Source organism: Aquila chrysaetos, chromosome 6 (genome assembly GCF_900496995.4).
Source record: "Aquila chrysaetos chrysaetos chromosome 6, bAquChr1.4, whole genome shotgun sequence".
Classification (NCBI taxonomy): Eukaryota; Metazoa; Chordata; class Aves; order Accipitriformes; family Accipitridae; genus Aquila; species Aquila chrysaetos.
In genome coordinates, this window is record NC_044009.1 from 31,974,672 (window position 1) to 31,996,557 (window position 21,886).

The 21,886-nt window shown below is 40.7% G+C and overlaps 1 protein-coding gene across 2 annotated transcripts in view; it reads right to left on the minus strand.

The window, feature by feature from the left end:
* The window catches only part of CERS6 (ceramide synthase 6), a 133,018-nt gene that overhangs the window by 21,881 nt on the left and 89,251 nt on the right, over positions 1 to 21,886 (minus strand). For both annotated transcript variants that reach the window (XM_030018763.1, XM_030018762.1), the window contains exons 5-8: positions 19,911 to 19,961; positions 15,698 to 15,790; positions 8,500 to 8,628; positions 4,224 to 4,330 (exon numbers count right to left, since the gene is read on the minus strand). In XM_030018763.1, coding sequence (XP_029874623.1) covers positions 4,224 to 4,330; positions 8,500 to 8,628; positions 15,698 to 15,790; positions 19,911 to 19,961 — 380 coding nt within the window. The remainder of the gene's footprint in view (positions 1 to 4,223; positions 4,331 to 8,499; positions 8,629 to 15,697; positions 15,791 to 19,910; positions 19,962 to 21,886) is intronic.

The following is a 21,886-nucleotide window of genomic DNA, read 5'->3' on the forward strand; positions in this document are numbered from 1 at the left end:
TGAAGATTTAGAATTGCTGTTTCATAGAGAAAAAGGATTTGGGAGAGACAAGCTCATACATCCCCATGCTTTATCCCTGCTAACCCTGACTTCCACACACAGTGCCCACAGTACAGCTGAGAACTATGGAACTGCCTCCAGGCTCTGTAATTATAGGTGTATGTAAGGGTAACTGTTAGGAATACATACATCAAGGCTTCGGTCTGGAAGTAAGATGGTCTTAAAAATCAAAGATCATATATACCGCACTGAACCATTTGCATATTCAAATAAATAAATGTGTTCTTTCATTGATTAAGGGAAAGGAGAGGCAGAGAGATCGCCAGTGTAACCACTCCATTTGTGACACAGGAACACACAGCACACTGTTGGCTGCTGCATTCCTGTAATGCACAATCCTTCTGCCTTCACTGTCTTCAAGAGTCTACGCTGATCTTTTCCATACCAGCAGCAAACCTCACCCACGGCTGTAACCTGCTGCCCTCATTAGCCCAATACTCAGTATCAAGGGAGCCAACATCAACAACAGAAGCTACTGTGCAGCCCTCTTCCCTTTCCCTCTTCCCCAGATCTACTTGCGTCGATTTTTACCCTGCTTTCAGCACACTGGGCCAGTGCTACTCTATTCAGACAAGGTTCAATCTAAAGTGGCATGGAAGTGCTGCTGTAACCTAACGTATATGGGAACGCATGGGCACATCCAGAACACCAGCACAAAATGCCACAGCTGTAAAGCAGGGCTCAAGTTTTCACACTTGCTAGATAACTTATCACTGTGCTGGTAATCTCTTCTGGACTCTGCCAGTCAGACAGCATGAATGTGTATTAGGAACACTTACACAGTCTTCAATGCCTGATTCCCACTAGCCATGTCAATCTTTAATTTATAATTTGCCTAGTCCTAGCAAGGGTTTCCGGCACAGTGTGACTGACACTTGGCTGCAACACTTCACAGAAATCACTTGAGACAGCATGAACCTCCAGTTTCTGAGCTTCAGTTCCAGTTACAAACACACAGTGTTATTTTAAACACTTCAGGTTGAAAGTGTGGACTTTCCAAAACTTGACTAGCATAGTAAGGATGTAAAGGATGGGAAAATCTGGACCTTGCTGATTTTCAGATGTCTCATGAGAAAAAGCATATTGGGTAGCTGTTTCTAGTTAAATGCGTGAAGACTAATGATCTCCTTCAAAATCATGCACTCTGGACAAGATTAATCTGCTCTTTGTTGACTATTCAGCAAAGCAAGCACATAGCAGTGATCTGGTAAAGTTTGTGTTTGAATAACAAAAAATTTCAAGTCAGCAGCTCCTTCTTTGTCATTTCAAATAATGCAGAGTGAGATTTAAATGCTGGAGTCACAGCTAAACACATAAGGCAGCTCACAGAATCACAGAATGGCTGAGGTTGGAAGGGACCTCTGGACGTCATCCTGTCCACCAGCCCTGCTCAACTTGGGTCACCTCTAGTAGGCTGCCCAGGACCATGTCCACATGGCTTTTGAGTATCTCCAAGGATGGAGACTCCACAACCTCTCTGGGCAATCTGTGCCAGTGCTCAGTCACCCTCACAGTGAAAAAGTGTTTCGTGATGTTCAAATGGAACCTCCTATGTTTCAGTTCATGCTCATTGCCTCTGGTCCTGGCCCTGGGCACCAGTGAAAAGAGCCTGTCTCAGTCTTCTTTACACTCTCCCTTCATATATTTATATATATTGATAGTATCTGTCCTGAGCTTTCTATTCTCTATGCTAAACAGTCCCACCCGTTTCAGCCTTTCCTCATGTGAGCGGTGCTCCAGTCCCTTAATCAATCTTAGTGACTGTTTGCTGGACTCTCTCCAGTAGCTTTCTTTGTATCTCTCTGGTACTGGGGAGTCCAGAACTGGACACAGTACTTGAGGTGTGGCCTCACCAGTGCTGAGTAGAGGGGAAGAATCATGCTCCTTGATCTGCTGGCAACACCTCTCCTATTGCAGTCCAGGATAGCATTAGCCTTCTTTGCCGCAAGGGCACATTGCTGGCTCCTGTTCAATTTGGTGTCTACTTGGATCCCAGTTCCTTTTATGCAAACCTGCTTTCCAGCTGGTCAGCCTCCAGCATACAGTGGTGCAGGACTTTGCACTTCCCTTTGCTGAACTTCATGAGGTTCTTGTCAGCCCACTTCTCCAGCCTGTTAAGGTTCCATGCCTCTGGATGGCTGTACAACACTCTGGTGTATCAGCCACTCCTCCCAGGTTGGAACATGAGCAAACTTGGTGAGGGTGCACTCTGCCACATCATCCAGATCATTAACGAAGATGTTGAATGGGACTGGACTCAGTATTGACCCCTGGGGTACACTGCTAGTTACTAGCCCCCAACTAGACTTCCTGCTACTGATCACCACCCTCTGGGTCTGGCTGCTCAACCAGTTTTCAATCCACCTCACTGTTTGCTCATCTAGCCCATATGTTATCAGCTTCCCTCTCAGGATCTTCTGGGAGGCAGTGTCAAAAGCCTTACTGAAGTCAAGGTAGACTATAACCACTGCCCTCTCCTCATCTACCAAGCCAGTCATTTCATCATAGAAGGTTATCAGGTTGGTCAAGTATGAATTCCCCTTTACCTTCCCCTTTGTGAACCCATCCAGTCATCATCTGACTGAGCCTTCCCTGAAGCAGAGTCATGTAGTGCAGTCTCCAGTGGCAGAACTGCACTGGTAGAACTGGGTCCTCCCTCCATTTCTCAATATAAACCAGAATACAACAGGCAGATGAAATCCTATGAGCCGGAATGCCACCATTTTTCCTATCTGAGACCATTCTGAGACCATGCAAGTAGAAAAACTAGCTTCCTTCATTTACAGAAGTTCAGTGAATGGCCAAGTTAGCTTCAAGGAAGGACTGAGGAAAGGGAAGCAAAGCTGTTTAAGAAACAAATAATTCCTCCTTGGAAAAAATAACAAGCATTTTTAAACACACAGTTTGTGTGTCTATCCGTTTTCTCCTTTTGTCATGGTCCGTCACCAACTCACAGTGCAGTAGGGATCACACATTAGCACATTATCTTTGGAGTCATTAAATGCTAAATGAGACTTCTACATTGCACTGTTAAGCAGAGCTGATGACACAGCTCCCTAAGGGCACCTTGGTCTTATCCTGTTTACATTAACAAAACCCCAAAGAGATATCATTATAGAGGATTTGAAAGGAAACTGTAGTGGAGATGTTGATATTGGCATCTGTAAATCCTTTGCTAAGGCGCTTGGTGGTAATCTCTCTAAATAAAACTCTAAAAAGGGTAACGTTTCTGGCATTCTTCATGCTTCCCAAAACCAAAACTGTCACTATTATCTTCTGATGCAATGACAGACCCCTCCTGCTCTCATAGGGATACAGAGATTTGGGTTATTTCTGTTCATATGAGAGAAAGGAAGGATCCAGAACACAGAAGAGTGAGGCCAACGCCTTCTCCCAGCCCTCCTCATATATAGGGCACAGGTTACAGAGAAACTTGAATGGGTTTCCACAGTGAAGTACATCAGTGTATTTCCTAACTAGCCAGCTGCCTTCTGGATGTTGAAGACCCTAGCAAAAGAATCGAACATCTATGTCCTGTCTGTGTGCATACCTAGAAGAAAGAGTATGTGCACACACAAGCAGCTGCCTTTGGGAAGAGGTGAGATTACTGTATAACTACCTTACAGATGTATGTATTACACAGCTTCTCCAGGACCCTCAGTGCAAAACAGGGGTGGGAAAAGAGTAGCCTGCAGTACTGCAACCTGCATGGCAATAACATCCTTATACCGACTTCAGCGGGCCAGACATTCCTTATCTCACTGTGTTTTTCTTTAAGATGAATATGTTCATAAAGCGTGCACTGAAAGCTAATGAGAAGATCCCAGCTTCAAGCTTAGCCTCTGGTCAGTGTCTTCGGTGACATTTTATTTCTCCTCTAACTTCTTGCCAACACAGGCGACCAACTGCTAACTTAAAGCTATGTGGTCTCCAACCTACTTCTACCTTAAAACCAGCAGATGCCCCCTATGTTTCTTGTCTGGCACACAGTGAACACAATGGCACTCTAGCAAATAGGCTATTTCAGCACCTGGTATTGTCTGAAACTCTCCTTGATGCTTTGGGAAACAGAGTAATGTCAATGAATCATGTTCAATTACAACATAGTTATTTCCAAGCTTGTTTGATGCTTAGCATTTGAGGAAAATGATATGCTTACTCACCATAAGGGATATATGCCAAGCCTACTGACAATGAAGACAATGGCAAATGTAAGGAACAGAAGGTCACTCAGTTTTTGACACTTGCAATAGTTTGCCATTTTGGCAGCCTGTAAAAGAAAGAAATGTCTGTTTACTTCTGTGAGGACAACTGAGTTCTCTTGTATTGTGTATAAGCTGTAAGAAGAAATCAAACTTTTATGAAATTGTTAACATTTTCATTGGGCCACCTTGCAGTGACCTTGTAACTCCTCTCCACCAAGCAGCTGGAAAATGTCTTCTCAGAAAAAAAACCCAGACTGCATAAACCAGAGTACATCTTTCATTTTTTCCTTCCCCATTCAATTTCCTTTTTTAAATTCTACAATTTCAGATTCACAAAACTCTTCTAAACCTTTTATTGAACCCCGTTGTGTTTATGCTGTCCTTGTCCCCAACCTCTTTACCTACCTGTCTCTCACCTTTCTAGTATGCTCCACTTGCATTTTCAGCATCCATCCATCTTCCACCTGTCCCATGCTCCCTGACCTTCTAGTGTCTGCTATATATAAACTTTGTCTCAAATCCTCTACCATGCCCCATATCCAACATTCCCCTACGGCATCTCTTCTTCCTCTCTGGCCTATACAGAACAGTTTCCACCTCAAAGATTATACCCCTCCCCCTCAAATCTTTTTCCAAGGCTCTCTTCCTCTCTCTTTCCAACTTTTGCTTTTCAACTTGTTGCCCTACGCCTATTTTTACATGCTTCTCTCATTTGTCTTCATGCAGTCTTTCCACTCCTCCTCAATGAAGAAGTCACTAATTACTCTTCACTTAAACTGCTCATTAAAACACTGATCTTCCCTAAAGTTTCTTTGCCGCCTTCTCCCTAAAGAAAACAGCACGTACAAGCAAGCTTGTTTTAAGACATCTATGCTGCTTCCACAGCGTTCATGTGTATAAGCAGTTACTTATTTTCAAACATCTGCTTCAAGGCAGAGACAGCCTTTCTTCATGCTTTCTGTCAAATGTATCCAGAGTCACTGCACAATGAAGTACATGAAGAGCCTGATTTAGTGTCCACTTAAGCCACTGGGAACCCTTTCAAAGCCCCCTTCTGAGGGGACCTGTATCCAGCTCCCATATTGAGAAGATGCTTACTTGTGCAGACTTTCCAGAGGGCTAAGAGGGAGCAAAATTGCCACAACTGTGCATACAGAATACTATTCTGAATGCAGAATTCAAACCAGGGAATTGCCTAAAATGGCGAGAGGGATTCTTGTATTCTGATTTTTTTGGTATGAATACACTGAACCTTAAAGTACTCAATGCTCATGTCGGACAATCTGGATGCCAAAACCAACCTCCACTTTTGGGTGTCACCTAACTTCTGCAATGTTTCCACTCAAAACCTGAATATAAAGGATATTCCTCACTAACAGAAAACAAGTTAGGAAGCTCACAAAACATGAGGAAAGCCACCAGTGCTGCAAAGAAAACATAACCCTTCCGAATCAGCCCTATATTCTAGTGGACGCAAATGAGTTTCCTGGCAGTTTGTACTCAAAGTCCGGTTTAAGGAAAAGAGAACAGTCTGGTGCCAACATGCAAAACAGAAGAGTTACTAACACCTTGATTTTCAGATGACTGAAAGTTCAGATAGGAATTTTGGATGTATTTCCATGGTGGCAGTCTAAAAAAGCTGGTTTCATAGTGTGTGGAGATGATATCGCTACGGCAACTTGTAGTAGTACCATGCCATTTCTCAAAAACAGTACAGCTGCTGGGTCATCAGTTCTCAAATTACAAATCTACAAATTATATCGATAAGGAAGGACTACAAAAAAAGCAAGAGAGTATGTTGTTGCTGGATGGAATCTGGCCACCTAAGACAATACAACACAATTTTCAAAGCTTAAAATTGTGACTGCAACTGAATAACACAACTCTTCCAGATACTCTCGCTAGTCTATTTAAATCCATTTATTTTACAGCACAGCTATTTGCCTTGGTTTGAAATGTCCATTCCTTGCTTCTTTAGAGAAGTGTGTTAGGAGACAGCTGGAACCTGACAGAAAGGATTCAGGTTGAACTGTCAGCTACGTGAGGCTCATACACCAGAAGCATACCAAATTGGCAACTATTCACATCCATACACTGGCATCAAAACTGTCACAGTGTTCACTAATTGAAGCTGAAAAGTCTCAAGGTCCCCATATAGGTGGGATTTTAAGTGCTTCAGCAGGTTAGGTCACAGCGTTTCCAACCCACAATCTGTAGTGCAGTACAAAGATACCCAAGATCCCATAAACAACTTAGCTGGGATTCTGAAAATTGCCTCTCAGTAGCCTAGTTTTCAGTTTAAGCTAATGTAATGGCTTCCTAGGCAAGCAAATTACTCTACATTTGGTCTGTCCTGCCATGGCTAGGCTGCTTTGAGTATCCAAGATAACTTTCCCTCAGATCTAAGTGAGCAGCTATGTACTCCTGAAAATCCTGCTATGACTCTTTTGTATCTGCAGATGCCTTAAGACCTATGGAAAAAACCTCATCTCCAGTATTCCTACCAATATATACTACTTTCTGCAATGTGAATAGCAAAAATGTTTCATTCCAGTTTTCCACTGGACATGTCTCATTATGGTAGGTGGAAAGAGCCTAGTGGCCTCTGGAAATAGCTTTTCATTTTTACAAATACAAAATACATAAAACAGGTCAGGTGCACAATTGACCTACCATGGTAAGATATTTTACCAGCTTCTTTTGCAGTTTGCTAATTTTCTTCCTCTGCACTGACTTTCCCCCCAGTAATGTCAGCAGTGTGTAAGAGTCCATCTTCTCTCATATGGCACCGGGGCTGTGACCCACTGGCTTAGCAGAAGAAAGCCTGTTGAGTGAGGCCCTCCTAGTAAATGCTGCTCAGGGCTTGTGATTCTCTTACACTTCAGAGTAGCTTTAGTATTTCCAGCCAGAACAGACTGAACTAATTGACTAGAAAGACCACTAAAGTATATGCCTCATGGGGAAGTGTATTTGCTGAATGTTTGCAAATCGTGATAATACCAGCAATTTCTCTTTGTCTTAGCCAGTGAATGAACAGAGGAATTGAGCAATATGCATCTCACTGTGTTCAAGCTAAGGTTCTAGATAGTCTATTACAGCTGCTCTCCAGTGGTTTTAGAGTCCCACAGACACTGATCTGGAATTAACACCTTCAAGTACGTCCTTCTGGTGGTGAGAAAAGATGAATGAAGAAACTTTGGGTGAACCCACAGCTAGTAGAATAGATCTACACACATTGCTAAAACAGAAAAATAAACTTGTAAAGATGTAATTATTTCTAACAGGATAAATCCAGATTCTCCGTTGCTTTCTATCTCCGGCAGTCATGTGCATTCTAGATTAAAAAATAAACCCAGGTTTACAGCACTATCGATTCTGAATGGCAGGATTTTGATTCTGCAGTAGATGACTCACACAGTGAGATTATATTCTTGCATAACAGGATCCTTGCAACTGCCTTAATAAAAAATAATTTCAGACAAAATAGTTATTAACTTTAGTTTGATCCTGATGGGGTGTTCACAGACAGCCCAATCCCAGCATCACCCAGAGCTGTCTAAAAACTGATGCAGATACAGGATAGCAATACTTCTAAATTGCTGCTACGGAAGTTACAGACCATCTTGACTTAAAAGAATTTTAATCACCCCTTCTTCTCCAAAGCCAACTCCTTAATACTGGCATCTGGATACAGAGGCACGGGAACCTGGAAAATCCTGGGGACCAGAGGCCAGCTCACTGCCCGTGCACAAACAGCCACTGAATTGTCCAGCACCCTCTGCCCACCAAAGCACAGCAGAAACAAACCGTGACATCTTGATTCTTTCGGAAACAGGGTTTTTGCCCCACACACCACGTCAGAGGGGTCAAGAACCAGGAGCTTCTATCCCACAGTCACCACTTCCCAGATTTTGCAACTTTGAGCTTTTGACTTTACCATGTTATATTTAAAACCAGTGTGTAACCCTCCCTGGCATGCAATGCATTACCAGTGCTCTGTACAAGCAACTTATCAATGGATAAACCAGCCTGAAGTCACAAACATGCACTGCTACAAGTGTAATATATTTCAGCAAGGAAATACACTATATTAATCACCATTACCATCTTGAACTGGACTCTTTGCTTAGGAAATCCTTGTTCTGTGTAGCAAATAGATTCTACCAACTGACATGCTAGCTCTCTGAATAGTGAATACCATGTACAGACACTAATGACATATGTATTATCTCACCTCTAGGACAACATCAGCCGCATCATGGAGACATAAGGTCAAGGTTCCCACTCTTGTCAAATTGGTAACATATGAGAAGGTTATCAGGGTGACTGTTACAATGTGATGTGTAAACATGATGCCAAAATCCTAGAGCAGCAAGAAGCAAGGAAAAAAAACAAAAAACAATGAAGCAAACAGTGATACTCAGTACTCTTATACAAAAATGGATGGATGTTTTTTAAACCCAGAATTATGGTTATGTTACATAAAGATCCTGCTGCATAAATGCATTAAATACTCTGCTATATATTTCACTTAGACTGAATACAATAATCATCGTATGTTAACAAAATGCAAAAATATTACTGAAAGCTAGGCAATATCTACACTTCTCAATTCATAGTAATTTAACCTAATGAAGTAAACATTGGTGGCTGAAGTTACTTTGAAAGGCATATGTACATACAAATCAAATTACATAATATTCTTTATACACCAAGCAACATACAATACGCAAAATAACGCATCATTCACAAGAGTTCAAATAGCTACAAAGGAACGGGAAACACATTTCCACCACACTTGGAGTTATCAACAGTCACCTGCCAAGCACAACTGAGAGCTTTCACAGAGCTGAGAATCCCAGTTCCAGTTCTTTATTTGTTTGTTTTTAATGAAGCTGCTTTGCCTTCTCACTGTAACAGGGTCAGAAAAGTCTTCAAATGAGCTGGTGCAGCTCCTCCTACTCAGATCTAATCTGCTGCCTCCCAAATGATGCAGGTTAGCTAGTCTCCAGATCAGTAACTCTGAGTTATTTGGCCAGCAAGTAACTGTTACTACGCAAAAATACTGGGAGCTGTGAAGCTCCTGTAACATCACATTCCCAGATACATGCCAACGGGCAGGCAAAGCAGAGGGAACAACCTGTCTGCCTGGCCTAGACTCCCAGATTGATTACTGAGAGAAGAGGACCCACAGAGATGAGGCTCTTGTCTGCAAGGCACCAGGTCAGCCAAAAAGAAGTCTTGCTGGAGTTTGCTGAACTACCCGCACAGTTTTGAGAAAGTGGTATCAAAACCCTGAAGAAAAGATCACAGGCATCATTTGCCTGGGGAGTTTCTCCATGCACCGGGTGCAAAGATAGTACCACAGCTCTCAGCAGATTTAGCCGCTCTCATGCAGGGCTGTCTGAAGGGAGAGAGATCCAGGCAGTCAGAAGCAGCAGCTCTTCCAGGCAGCCTGCTTGCCAAGCATCTTGGGAGGTGGAATTTGGCTTTCTGGCAGCTTTCGTGGGTCAGTCCTGCTGAGCTGTGGTAGTCTTCAGCTAAGTGGCCCACAGCAGAGAAACCAAAACTGAGACCCTGCAGTCTTTAGAGAGGCAGCACCTGGTGTGCAAAGGGACTGAAGGTACACGTGTTGGGCAGGAGGGCCCTACAGAAAGTGCTGGTGAGCTCCCACTAACACAGGGTCAGCTCCAGAAAAGCAGCAGCTACAGCTGCCGACTGCTCTGTCTCTCCAATACTGGGAAGAGTAACTGCCTGGTGTCACTGTACCTCTCTTTGGGAATGCAGTAGGCACATAGCAGGCATCACTGTTTTCAAGGACGTGCAGTGCCACTGCCTCTCAGTACCAGCACTTGGCTTCACTGCAATGTACACCTGGAGTCCGTGGAAAAACCTGCAGCTTGAGCAGTCTCATTAACCGAACAGGGACAGGACCAGCTCCCTGCCTATCACTTTATGTTTAATGCTATCAGGTGCTATAAGGACCTATTTCCTACCCATCAATGGGCATTGCCAGTATATTGCCACAAAGCTGAGGGGGATGGGGGAAGGGAGAAAAGAAAGAAAAAGACTAAAAGCAGAGAACTGTATGCTAGTCTGGTATACACCCAACATTTCTCAGCCAGGTTATGTGGTCCCCACCAGTGTGGAGCACAATCAAATACATTCAGCAGTCATACCAAGCCATTGCTTTAAATTCATTTTCTTAAAGCAGACTGAACAAAAAGAGAATTAAAGGCTGTTTCCCTTTCTAAGGGTCTTAAGGGAAAGCAGGGGTACAGCGTCTTAGTCCTTTCAGTAACTACAAACCCCCACATGGGGACCATTTCACCATGCCATAATCAAAACAGCAAAGCACCTACCTTGGTCCCTGGGATTAGAAGTAAGCTACTAGCATTGCCATATGGCCATACTGCAGTCTAACTCTTTACCTGCTCCAGCTGCAAATGCTATGGCACTGTTCTTCATTTTCCTTCTAACAGCAATTATGTTAGCACATAGGCAGTCCAAACAGGGGAAGAAGCCAAGCAGAAAATCTCCTCTGTTTTTATAGCTGACACATTCATGTTCTACAAATATGAGATTTCTAGTCCCTCTTGGGAATTCTTCAAGGCATTTCTGACAATATGGATTATTCCTAAGCAGCCCTAATGCTCTTGGGCAGCAGTCTTCCACACTTCTGCATGAGTCTACTTATGGAAATGCTGTCCAGGGAACTCCTTCTCTAATAATGTTTCTTAAAAAAGACAGTTATCTGACTCTGCCAGCTCTGAAACAGAGATGCTGGACTGACCTACTGAAAATTGCTAGAAAAAAGTAGCAGTGATATAAATAAGACTACTTATTCTGGTCCCTTCTTTCCTTTTGTGACATTTCTTTACATCAGTAATTAATATTATACTTTAAAGACGCTGCCTGTTAGATTTTAATTATACATAAGGGTAATGAATACATAGAAACTAATGGTACAAGTCCCCATAATGTCAAGTGGTACTTGCAGAAAAGCAGCTGTACAGGAATGGGCTGCTTCTTTTTTTAAATGTATTTCAAACTGCATATATGCTTGTGCAAGATGCATTTATTTACAGCAGATATGTAGCCTCCAGTTGTAACTGCTGAAAGATGTCATGTGCCTGTGTCATGAAAATATGTGGCTAGGAACAGGAGAAAGAACCTACTCCTGACACCATCAGTGGGAAGAACATAGGGCAGACAACAGAGAGACCCCATGGGTCTCAACTTGTAGACAAGCCCTCTGGAATCAAGGCTTCTGCTACCCATGTTTGTTTAACATGTCACACTCATTGACTAAACTGCCAAGTGGCTATGGAGCATTAATGCCACTAAAGGGCAAAACATCATCTTCATTAGTCACCCCAGCTTCTGGAAACAGGCTATTTAATAGATCACTAAGGAAAGGGAATATCACCAGCTAAAGGTTTCAACCACTGTAGGGAACACCATTCGGAAGATCTCGCGATGTCACGGAAAGGTAGAAGGCTAGTCGTCGCCTCCCTATGACATATCAGTAATCCCACCTACCGTTGTTAGTATAAAAGGAATTAACTGCGCAATAAAGGACGGAGTTGGCACTCACACCATGTGTGTTATCTGTCTCTTCCCTGGTCCAGGCCGACCAGTGATCTAATCGCGGCACCTTGATATGTAGCACTGCTACAAACCACTACAATTCTAGTAAAGGTCTGCAAAATGTACACAATCTACATTCCTTTCCTCTGAAACAAAATAAATCAGCTCTATGACTTTTTTTACTGAGTTGGAAGAAAGAGATGTAGGATCCAGATTTAGTGAAATATAGCATAAATTTTCTAGAATCAAAATGGAATATTCAGGAAAATTAGCAGCTACAGACTATTTTATTTTGGGAATGAGTGAACTGTCATTTTTTAAAAAAAGTAAGACACAGAAGGTCTAGGAATTGCCAACTGCTTGGAACTAAAAGGTGTGAATACACAAAAAGGTCTCCTCGATCTTCTAAAACCTGTTAAAACACTGAGTAGAAATTTTGTACATTCCCTTAAATACACCTGTCAAATATTTTTCTATTAAACAATACTTCAGGTATCCAGAAATCATGTAAATAAGCCTCACTGCTATTAAAAGTCATCAGGGGCTTGAGAGAGTAACAAAGTTCCCTGATGTAGTTTTTTTTCTCTGTGTTTTACAAAAGAGGAGTATTGGAAGCTGGAGAGAGATGATAAAAAACCAGATCATACTAGGTTGCAGTCTTTGCAAATGAAAACCCTTAAGGGTAGAACATCATTACAGCAACATAGTAGATACTTACGAAGCAAACAACATGCCATTATAAAACCATAAAAGTTAATCTACTCGGCTTGCTGCCTTAATGCCAATAGTAGGTATGTGCAACAGCCTAAATAGTTTGCTCACACCTCTTCAGCCAGGCAAAGATAATCTGGTGGAATTTATAACACCTAAATAAAGATAAAAAGGTATTTGAAAGTCAGCAAACCAACTGGAAGTCGCTTTAGAGTCAGGAATTTGCTATTAGAGAAGAATAAAATGGAGATGGAAAGCAGCAAGTACATTTCTCTTGAGCTACAGTGAGTAAAAGACCAGTGCTGGAGTTAGGCCAGTGCTGAGTGCTGGTGCTTTCAGAGAAGACCTGCTGCACCTCACCTTGAGAGAAACCCAGCTACATAAAAGCGGTTGGCTGAATCGCCGCAGTGCAGGAGGCTGCCAGGGCACTTTTGATCATCCCAGACTACAACACAGCCACTGCTGAATTTAAAGTAACTAAAATGATAATGAAGACTTGGATAAAAGTATTCCTCTCACTGTAACATAAAAACATCAACAGGTTTCTTAGACTGAGAACTGTTAATCTGCTCTGTATAAGCTGTCATGAAATATTACAATAGCGTCTGGCATTAGCTGGCAAATTTCCTGCTTCTTCTAGTTAAACAGAGTCTTATTTCACATGGGCACTGTTTCACACTTTGCATGTTGGGTACATTAAGAGGTTTCCACATTTTTTAAACTAAACCTGCTCTTTAAAAGAGAACTATTATGGTGCTGCAAGAGCTGGGGTCTCTGTCAAGCTTGTACTACTTTTTGTCAAATACCGTACACTCCCAGTGCTAACATTTTTCAACTCACAGGTTTTCTTGACAGCTTGCACTCACCCCTGGCCACAGAACAGTTTTACTGTGTGACACCAGCGCATGGCCACATTTCTGCAGTCTGACCTTCTTAGTTATCAATTTCGCTTACACTACAAGGGGAACTGTCTCTACAGTCCAAACTGGTCAGTGATCTAATAAGTTATTTATAAATATGGCATCTTCACTGCCTCCTGCAGGGTGCTTATAATGAAAGGCTTTTGACTTGCTATCATTGCATTGCAGATATTGTGCTCCTGCTCTCTGCTGGACACAGGACATTCTCAGACGCTGCAGATGCATGGGACACTGCTTTGATCTGGTGCTCTGGGTTCAAGCACTGCAAATCTGCAGCAGGGGTGTTACTTAGCTGTTAGTGATCCACTTCCCCACCTCTATCTCCCATTTTATTTCCACAGTAGGCTGCTGCAAAGTCTTCCTGATAACAAGTACAAGTCATTTATATATAACTGAGAAACAGACTTGCAAAAGATTGGTTACTTGCACCTGTACTATGGACAGGATCAGGCATTAGCTCTGTGCCCAGCTCACCAATGGGAACAAACTCTCCAAGTCATGAGGGAAAAAGCTATAGCATTTGCTCATGAGATATTTAAATGAGAAAGGTATTACTGACCCTCCCAATGGCCCTTTTCAGAAGTGTACATCAGTGCTGAACCTAGATGCTGTTCAGGTAGCCTCCAATTACTTTTCACATGAGCAAAGCAACTAGTCAGAAATCAATTAAATATTCTTTAAAGATGTATTGTACGGCAAAATTGCAGTACTGTTGCAATTGCAATACTGTTACATTTTCCTCTCCCTCAAGAGGTACCCAAAGAAAATAAAATATAACCAATGGCACAGTGCAGAGGGCTGAATATGAATGTAGGGGGACTGATTAGACACACTACATTTCTGCAGCAATAACCTGAACAATTCTGTAACATTGCTGCAGAGATTTGGTTTTGGTTGATATATTGACAAATGGCTATTCAGCATTGCTGGCACCTGCAGCTTACATATATTAGTCAATCTTACTCATGATTTAAATTCATCTCCACTATCATACAGCTCCATTGAGCACTGTTTTTCTACATCTCTGGTTTTTGAAACAGTAAAGTTGTACTCATTTCAAGCTCATGATTAACAGAATGTTTAGCATCTACAGACAATGCAAGCAAGGGATTTATATGTATTCATCCTAAATTGGTTGTTTTGCTTACAATTTACCTTCAAATATGGATTTAAAGCTTGTGGATGTTTTCTTGAGATTTCTACTTCTGGAAAAATTTGGAAATTCAAATAGAGGGGTGTTTTTCTACATACATAGCTCTGACACAAGACTCCCAGTAGCATACTGTGGTTCCAAATAGCAGATAAATTTATTCAGGACATACTGGATCCTTCACTTACTCTTTTCAGAATTATGCTCCTGCTAAAATTCTAGTAAACAGGGATTTTTCCATTAACATAGCCTATAATGATTTAATTAAATGAGAGCAGAAGGAGGCACATAAAAATATTATAAAATCCTTCCAAATGTTTTAAACAAGTAGTTTTGCAACATTAAAAAACCCTGCAAGAATAGCTCAATGGACTGTTATTATAGGATGACTGTTGTGCTGCCTGTTCTGCTATGGACTAGCATGCTCCTTGGAGGACAGAATTTGAATGAAGGAATATGCAACAGGTTGCTACTGATACTGGAAAAATGTTTTTATCTGTCCAGAGTTTTATTTTCTTGATTAATAGCTCCTTAATAGCAATGCTCAGCTACTTGAAATTTCATAACTGTAAAGGTAAGATTAAATGTAACATTGTTTTTTAATATTAAATGTATCCCTGTTTTTACCATCCCTTTGTAGAATTAATTGAAAGCCCTCATAGAACTTACCAAAGTGATACTGTGAATTTTTTTGCTCTGTCATTGATATTTCATCATTTAACTCTTAGAAGAAACAGTACACCTACTAGCTACTATGTGTTCAATTCCATTCAAATCGCTGTATGAGAGCAGAAGGTTTTTCTGGCTGATGCTATTTCCCCTTGAATATTTGATTACTCCAGGTTCTTCTTCCCACGTGCAGAAAAAATTCACATCATAGTAACAAGGAACAGAGTAAGACAAGCACTTCAATACCAGTTTCTCAGTGACGAATATCTGCAAGAGATGGTGACTAGAAAGAACTGTATTTCCAGTTCACTGTACAGGTAATACAGGTATTCCTCAAGTCAAGAACGATATGTGCTTAAAGCTTTCAGTGTTTTTAGTCTCATTGTTCTTACCTTTCTTTTGATGTCAATGAATTGAGAAAACATTAAGGACCAGTAGAATGACAATTCAACTATGTAGTAATAATGAAGGTCAGGCAGCAGTGGCTGAAAGATGGAGATGAGAAAAGGTTAATAGAGTCTAGCTGACATATGCAGCTGAGGTCTATAGGAGGCATATTTCATCACGGGGGGATTACTGAATTATACATAAGCATCCCATGTAAGAAAAATGATGACGGTTGCCTTTCAAACTTTGATGGCTCTGGAAAAAAAAAGCTCCCCAACCTACCCTCCTTTTATGTTTTAATCTTGACAGTATTGTAATATTGTAATACCCCAGAACTATGATGTTGTCTGTTTGGAAACTAGAACAAACTGAAGTCTGAGTAGTCCTAAGTCTAGTTTGAAAGATAGTTGAAACATCTTGCTGTACATCAGTAATGTGGGTTTCAAGCACTGCAAAAGAAACAATGCTACAGCAGATTAGAGAAAAGTAATGCTAGTATATAATCTCATCTGCTCATGATGAAAATGTTGTGAGCTTTAAACAGGGCTCTTTCTAATATAAAAGCCTACTTTTAAAGAATTTAACCATTTTCTGGGAACATGTTAACATTTGGAAAGAAGAAAATAAATTTATTGAGGCATCTTGTTTGATATACAACATGGTTACACAGATGGTTAAAAGTAAAAGAAATAAAAAAACCAAGACACAGGAACTGATGCACAACCAAAACCAACCTGGGGTTACTTCAAAGAAGGTAACTGTTGGCACGCATAAGCTGTTTACGCCCCAGCCTCAGAGAGCCAGTCCTAGGAACTACTCTAATTTCCATGCTATTGCGCCTCCCTGCTAGTCATGTCTTCCATCACAGTGACAGAGAGGAGCACTGGCACAGGAGAAGCTCCTGAGGGCATCTCCTGAGGGATTAGATGAACCATCTCTAGAGCAGTTTGCACTGGCACAACCATGCACCGAAGCAGGGCATGAGCAATTTCCATCGGCAAGAAGCATTTCAGTTGCCTCTTTTATTCCCATTCCTTTTTGCAGATCAGTTCTTTGCAGCTGAAAAACAGTCCTTAGGTGCCCACTGAAAGCTCTATGTGGGTTGTTTAAATATAGACATATGCTTATGCTTTATGAAAAATGTGTACGCTCAAAATTTATGTTCTAAAGCCATTTCTTGGGCCAATATAATCCGTTTTTTGATTTAGTGAGACTGCCAGTAAGCTTTTAATTAGGCGTAATTAAAAAAAGGGAAGAGAACATGAGTTAGCAATGAACCGCGACTATTATACTCATTATTGCAAGAAAACTCACTGAGGAAAATTTCTAGTAAGACAATTAAGATTGTCAGCTGCTTCATTAACAATAGCATTAGTATTTCTAAACCCATACATACTAACGTAGGGGGATTCTAAAGATATCATGGTTTCCCTCCATGAAAGGATCAATAGTGTGTGTTTAACTTAGTTTAAATGTCAGGTTTCAGCTCTCCATAGACTTAACTTCAACAGGACTATACTGTGCTTATAGGTAAGTTGTCACCCAAATGATCCATCTGACTGTATCTACAGTATATCCAGCTGGATTTCTGCAATGCTGTGTTGAGTAACTTACAAAGGATTTGTAGCAAACAAGAGATTAGAAATTTTATCTAGTTAAGAAAAAAAAAAAATTGAAAACCCAGTACTTAATCCTCATTAGCACCCAACAGACATTTTAATCTCTGAGACAAAGACTTTGATAATGACTTTTATTTGATGATTTGCTTTCTGTTGGACCCTCTCTACTAGTAGCATGATTTTAGATACAGTAAACTTAGTTGCCACCCTTTAAAAGTTGTAACTAACTTTCTGAATGACCTTGTTCTTCTCTTAAGTCTGGTAAATATATGTTCTTTAACCAGTAAGATTCATGGTCTTTTGTCATAAGTAAATCTCTTCTTGCATGCAATAACACAAAAATAGTAGAAAAGAGGACTGAAAGGCACCAGTGACTGCAGCTGTACCAATTCTGACAAACAATTGTTCCTAAAATCTCTGAGGGATGAAGATTCAACACTTCCCCCGTTCAATTTCTTCTGCTGCTTCCCTAATGTTATTCAGTTCACCGTCCAGTCCTTGGGTGGAATTTAAGTCATTATTTCTTCTGAGGCTAAATGACCAAACTCATTCAATCTCTCTCAGATCAAGATTTCTGGTCATTCTTGCTGAACTATCTCCACTGAACTATTTCCAACCGGTACACAACCTTCAAGAACAGTAGCACCTAAACCTAAACACAGTTCTCCTGTTCAGCCTATCCAGGGCTGTTCACTGTTATAAGGAATTCATGCATCTTTCAGACAATACTCTTCTTCATCCTTTCCAGTCTGGCTACTTTTTTTTCCCTCCCTGCCCTTTAGGGAAAAAAAAAAAAGGCAAAAAAAAAAAAAAAGCAATATGCCCTAGACAGGTTAGGCTCGTTAAATTGCAAACTCTTTGCAGGAGCTTTTAGAATTCAATGTAAATTTTATTTGGATAACAGCTAGTACACTACCTCTCTCTCTATTGAGACTCCTGGATGCTGAATTAAAAAAAAAAAAAAAAAAAAAAAGCATCATTTTAAAGAAGCTCTGGTTTAGAATTAGAACTCAGACTAATTAAAAGAGCTACCAAAAGTTACCCTCAAAAGTTACTAAAAATTTTGAAGACAATCTTACTAGCTCACATTTGAGACTTTTGTTACCTCTGATTTATAGCAAAAGGAAAAATTATACTTCACAACTTTAATCTCTTGTTGCCTCCTGTTATATAAAGGGTATTAAGGAAACAGGAAACAGGTGTCCCTTAGCTTTCCCAAAAGCGTTTCCAAAGTCCATTCCTAGCCCACATACATGATGATACTTTTTCCTCTAAAGGGCTACCTTACTGTTATTGTTTATAATAAAAGGGAACACTTAATTGATTCACCGATCCTCACAACATCCATGTTGTAAGCTACTTCTATCAGACCAGGAGGCAAAATGAGGCAGTGGTACAGCCAAGGCAGAGTTCAGGAGTTATCTTTTCTGAAAAATACTTTGAATCCTTTAGAGCAGGTTGACTGCTCTGTTTAAATACATCCCATACTTTTAACAACTATCTCCAGTAGCACAAACTAATGGAAAGCACAGCAGAGGTTTCTCAAAGCTTTTTGGGTATGCAAACTCTAGAAGCCCCTGTTCAACCAGATAATGATAGATAAAATTTCTACCCTTCTCCTTTCACTTGTCCTGCTCCTTCTCCCCCTGGCAGAGAATAGTTTCTGGAGTTGTAGGGCTACAGTTAACCCTGGTGTTATGCTGTTGGAGCAACTGTGCTGCTGTGAAAGATGGCCAGAAGTTGGACCTAGGAATTAAATATTCCTGGAACTAGTTAAAACCTTAGCAGTGCAGTGAGGAGTAAGTGTTATTTTTTTGAAGATTGTTTTAATGAACCAAATTTCAACCTTGAGCAGAACTTTTTCTGAGGACTGAAAGAGGGAACGAGTGCAGCAGGACACAAACTGAAAGGGCATTTTTACATTAACAGTGGCATTCTTCTCCTTAGTAAAGGAGATAAGTGACTTAAGTCCTTTCTTTGAAGTTATATATTTTGACATAGAACAGAGAGAAACACTGATACTTTTTGAATTCATGAAAATACAGACATTGCTGAAAATAAAGACTTGAAATCAGTCTCAATTCTCTCATTAATTTTACCTTCTCTCATTGTAAGCTTCCATGAGGCCAGGACTGGATAGCCCTATTTAACTACCTAAAGAGAAACCTACCTTCTCTCTTCAGTCTCCTCTTCCATTGCACCAACTGCCAGGGATTAACTCTTGCCCTGTATGCAGTGTAACAACTATGAGAACTATACTGGCTTTTTCCCAACTTGCTGAATCTGAGGCTTTGCTAAAACTTTCATTATCCTCAGAACTTTGTAAAAAATGTCCATTCTACTTCCGTTGCAGATGTCTGCTTTCACGGTTAGATTTCCCAGATCTGTTTTCAGATCCTGTGCTTCATTTCAAAACAGGTGTGACAGCTATATTCATCTGTCCCATCTTGAACTCAAGCAAGATGGGGAGCATCCAGCAATGTTCTGAAATGCTGAGTAGCCCATTCACGCTAACATACTGACACAAAGCTCCACCATAATAAAAACAGAGCTCTGCAGAGGTGTCATGTTTGTTTTTAGGCACCACTGTGACTTTTACCTGATATGGATACCCGTTCCAGCACTGTCTGGTATTCCAGAGCCAGGGTGTCTGAGAGAGAAAGGAAAAAAAAAGAAAGGTCTGTACACACCATTTTGGGCAATATAAGTGTTTATGGTTAATACAAGTGAAAGACAAAGCTACAGGAACAGCTTAAAATTTGCAATTTTTAATACAGGCTATGAAAACTGAATACAACAAGGAGATTCCTCAAAGTTTCACAGCATGAATTAGAGCAACCTGCCTGTTCACAAAGATTTTTGGTTGGTGCACCGTGACCTTTCTTTTGCAAGAGTGCAGGCTGAATGTAATCAGCTTGTGCTCAGGTGGTCAGATCTCACATCACCTTCTCAATAGCACAGGAAATCTTGGCCTTAGGCTGCTCAAATATTTTAAAGAACATTCCTTTCATGTGCTGTTACATATAAGCATCCTTCCATACAGGATCCATCCTTTAGCCCAGCCACATCAGCTCATGATAGCAAATCATACCTTTTTCTTTCCTGGCTGAAGACATGACCATCCAGAAGTGACAGATCTTGCTATCACACAGAAAATACTCGGATATCTTAGGGCAACATGAAAGGTGCCAGAGACAAATTTATTGTAGCATGCATCTACAGATTGCATTGCAAAAAGCTGGGCAAACTAAAAGACTTTGGAACATGCAGCTCTGTTATGCTTCCTGTTTCTTTGCTGCTTGTACAAGATTTATGTGATTATCTGTCTTTCAATGCCACAAGAGAGCCTTTTAAATATTTTCTTGTAAGCAGGTTATTTCTTTCAGAGTTCTTTAGTTTTACCTCCTTTTCTAAGTGGACTTGAGATAGAAAATACCATACAGGCATGCTCTTCTACCCAACGTACTCAACCATTAAGTATTTCCATATCGGCTAATAAGAACATGACCAAATCAACAGCTACCAAGCAGCCACTCTTCCCTTTTTGTGCATGAGCAGGAACAACTCCTTTCAGATATGCATGTCTTGCAAAGCACAGCTGCATCTTAGGTTCTGGCAGCATCTGGACTTTGAGAAGCACATGTCTACAGTACAAGTACCCACACACTGGGTATCTCACTAGAAACATGAGAGAAAACCATGGATGCAAGATCTTTGGGCAACTCCTTTACATAACCTTAACTGCTCTACATCCAAGTACAAAGGAGGCAGAACATCATTAGTAAGTCTCTTGGATTAAGGCACAAATACCCTTACAGCATTAAATGCTTCCACTAGATTACATTTTTTCAAATAAATTCTCATTGCATGAGAGACGACATTTTCTTGTTTTTACCATCAGGTGGAGCAGTTCAGCTCAGGCAAAGCATAACAACAAACTCATGCAAAGGACAATGGGTGAGCGTCAAACCAAATAAAATGAACACTAAGCAGAATGTTAAAGCCCAGGCTGAGAATCAGGCTAGGTAGGAAGGATTTGTACCATATCAAAAGACAGGATAAATTCTAGCCAGAATTATAGCCCAATTCCCAACTGATACTTAAGTTCTAATCGTGATTGGTCTTACAGAAGGTCCTTATAGCCTTTGTTGGTTAACAGTAGTGATGTAATATGATTACTAAAGGCTCTTCCTAGTTTTTTGAATGTGTCTTTCACATGGAAAATAAGATAAAATAAAACTTGCACACCCATACCCACAGTGCTCCTGAAATGGCAAGGAATAATTCTTACTGTAACCTGAGCAGTACACCAACGTTAAAAGTAACAGACATCCTAGAGTTTCTGATATGCCTCTCACAAGGATGCGGTAAGAATGATTAAAGTCCATACAATCTTATTCTTCTATTAGGAATAATTATTTCATGCAATAATTTATTTGTTCAAACATCTCCACAGTAGTTACTGTGCTAAGTGAGTTCCTCTCATTTCACACAACAAAAAAGGTCTTTGGAAACAGCCACAGCCCCTCTGCAAGTGTTACTAACATACAGAATCTAAAATATTTCTGTCTGTCA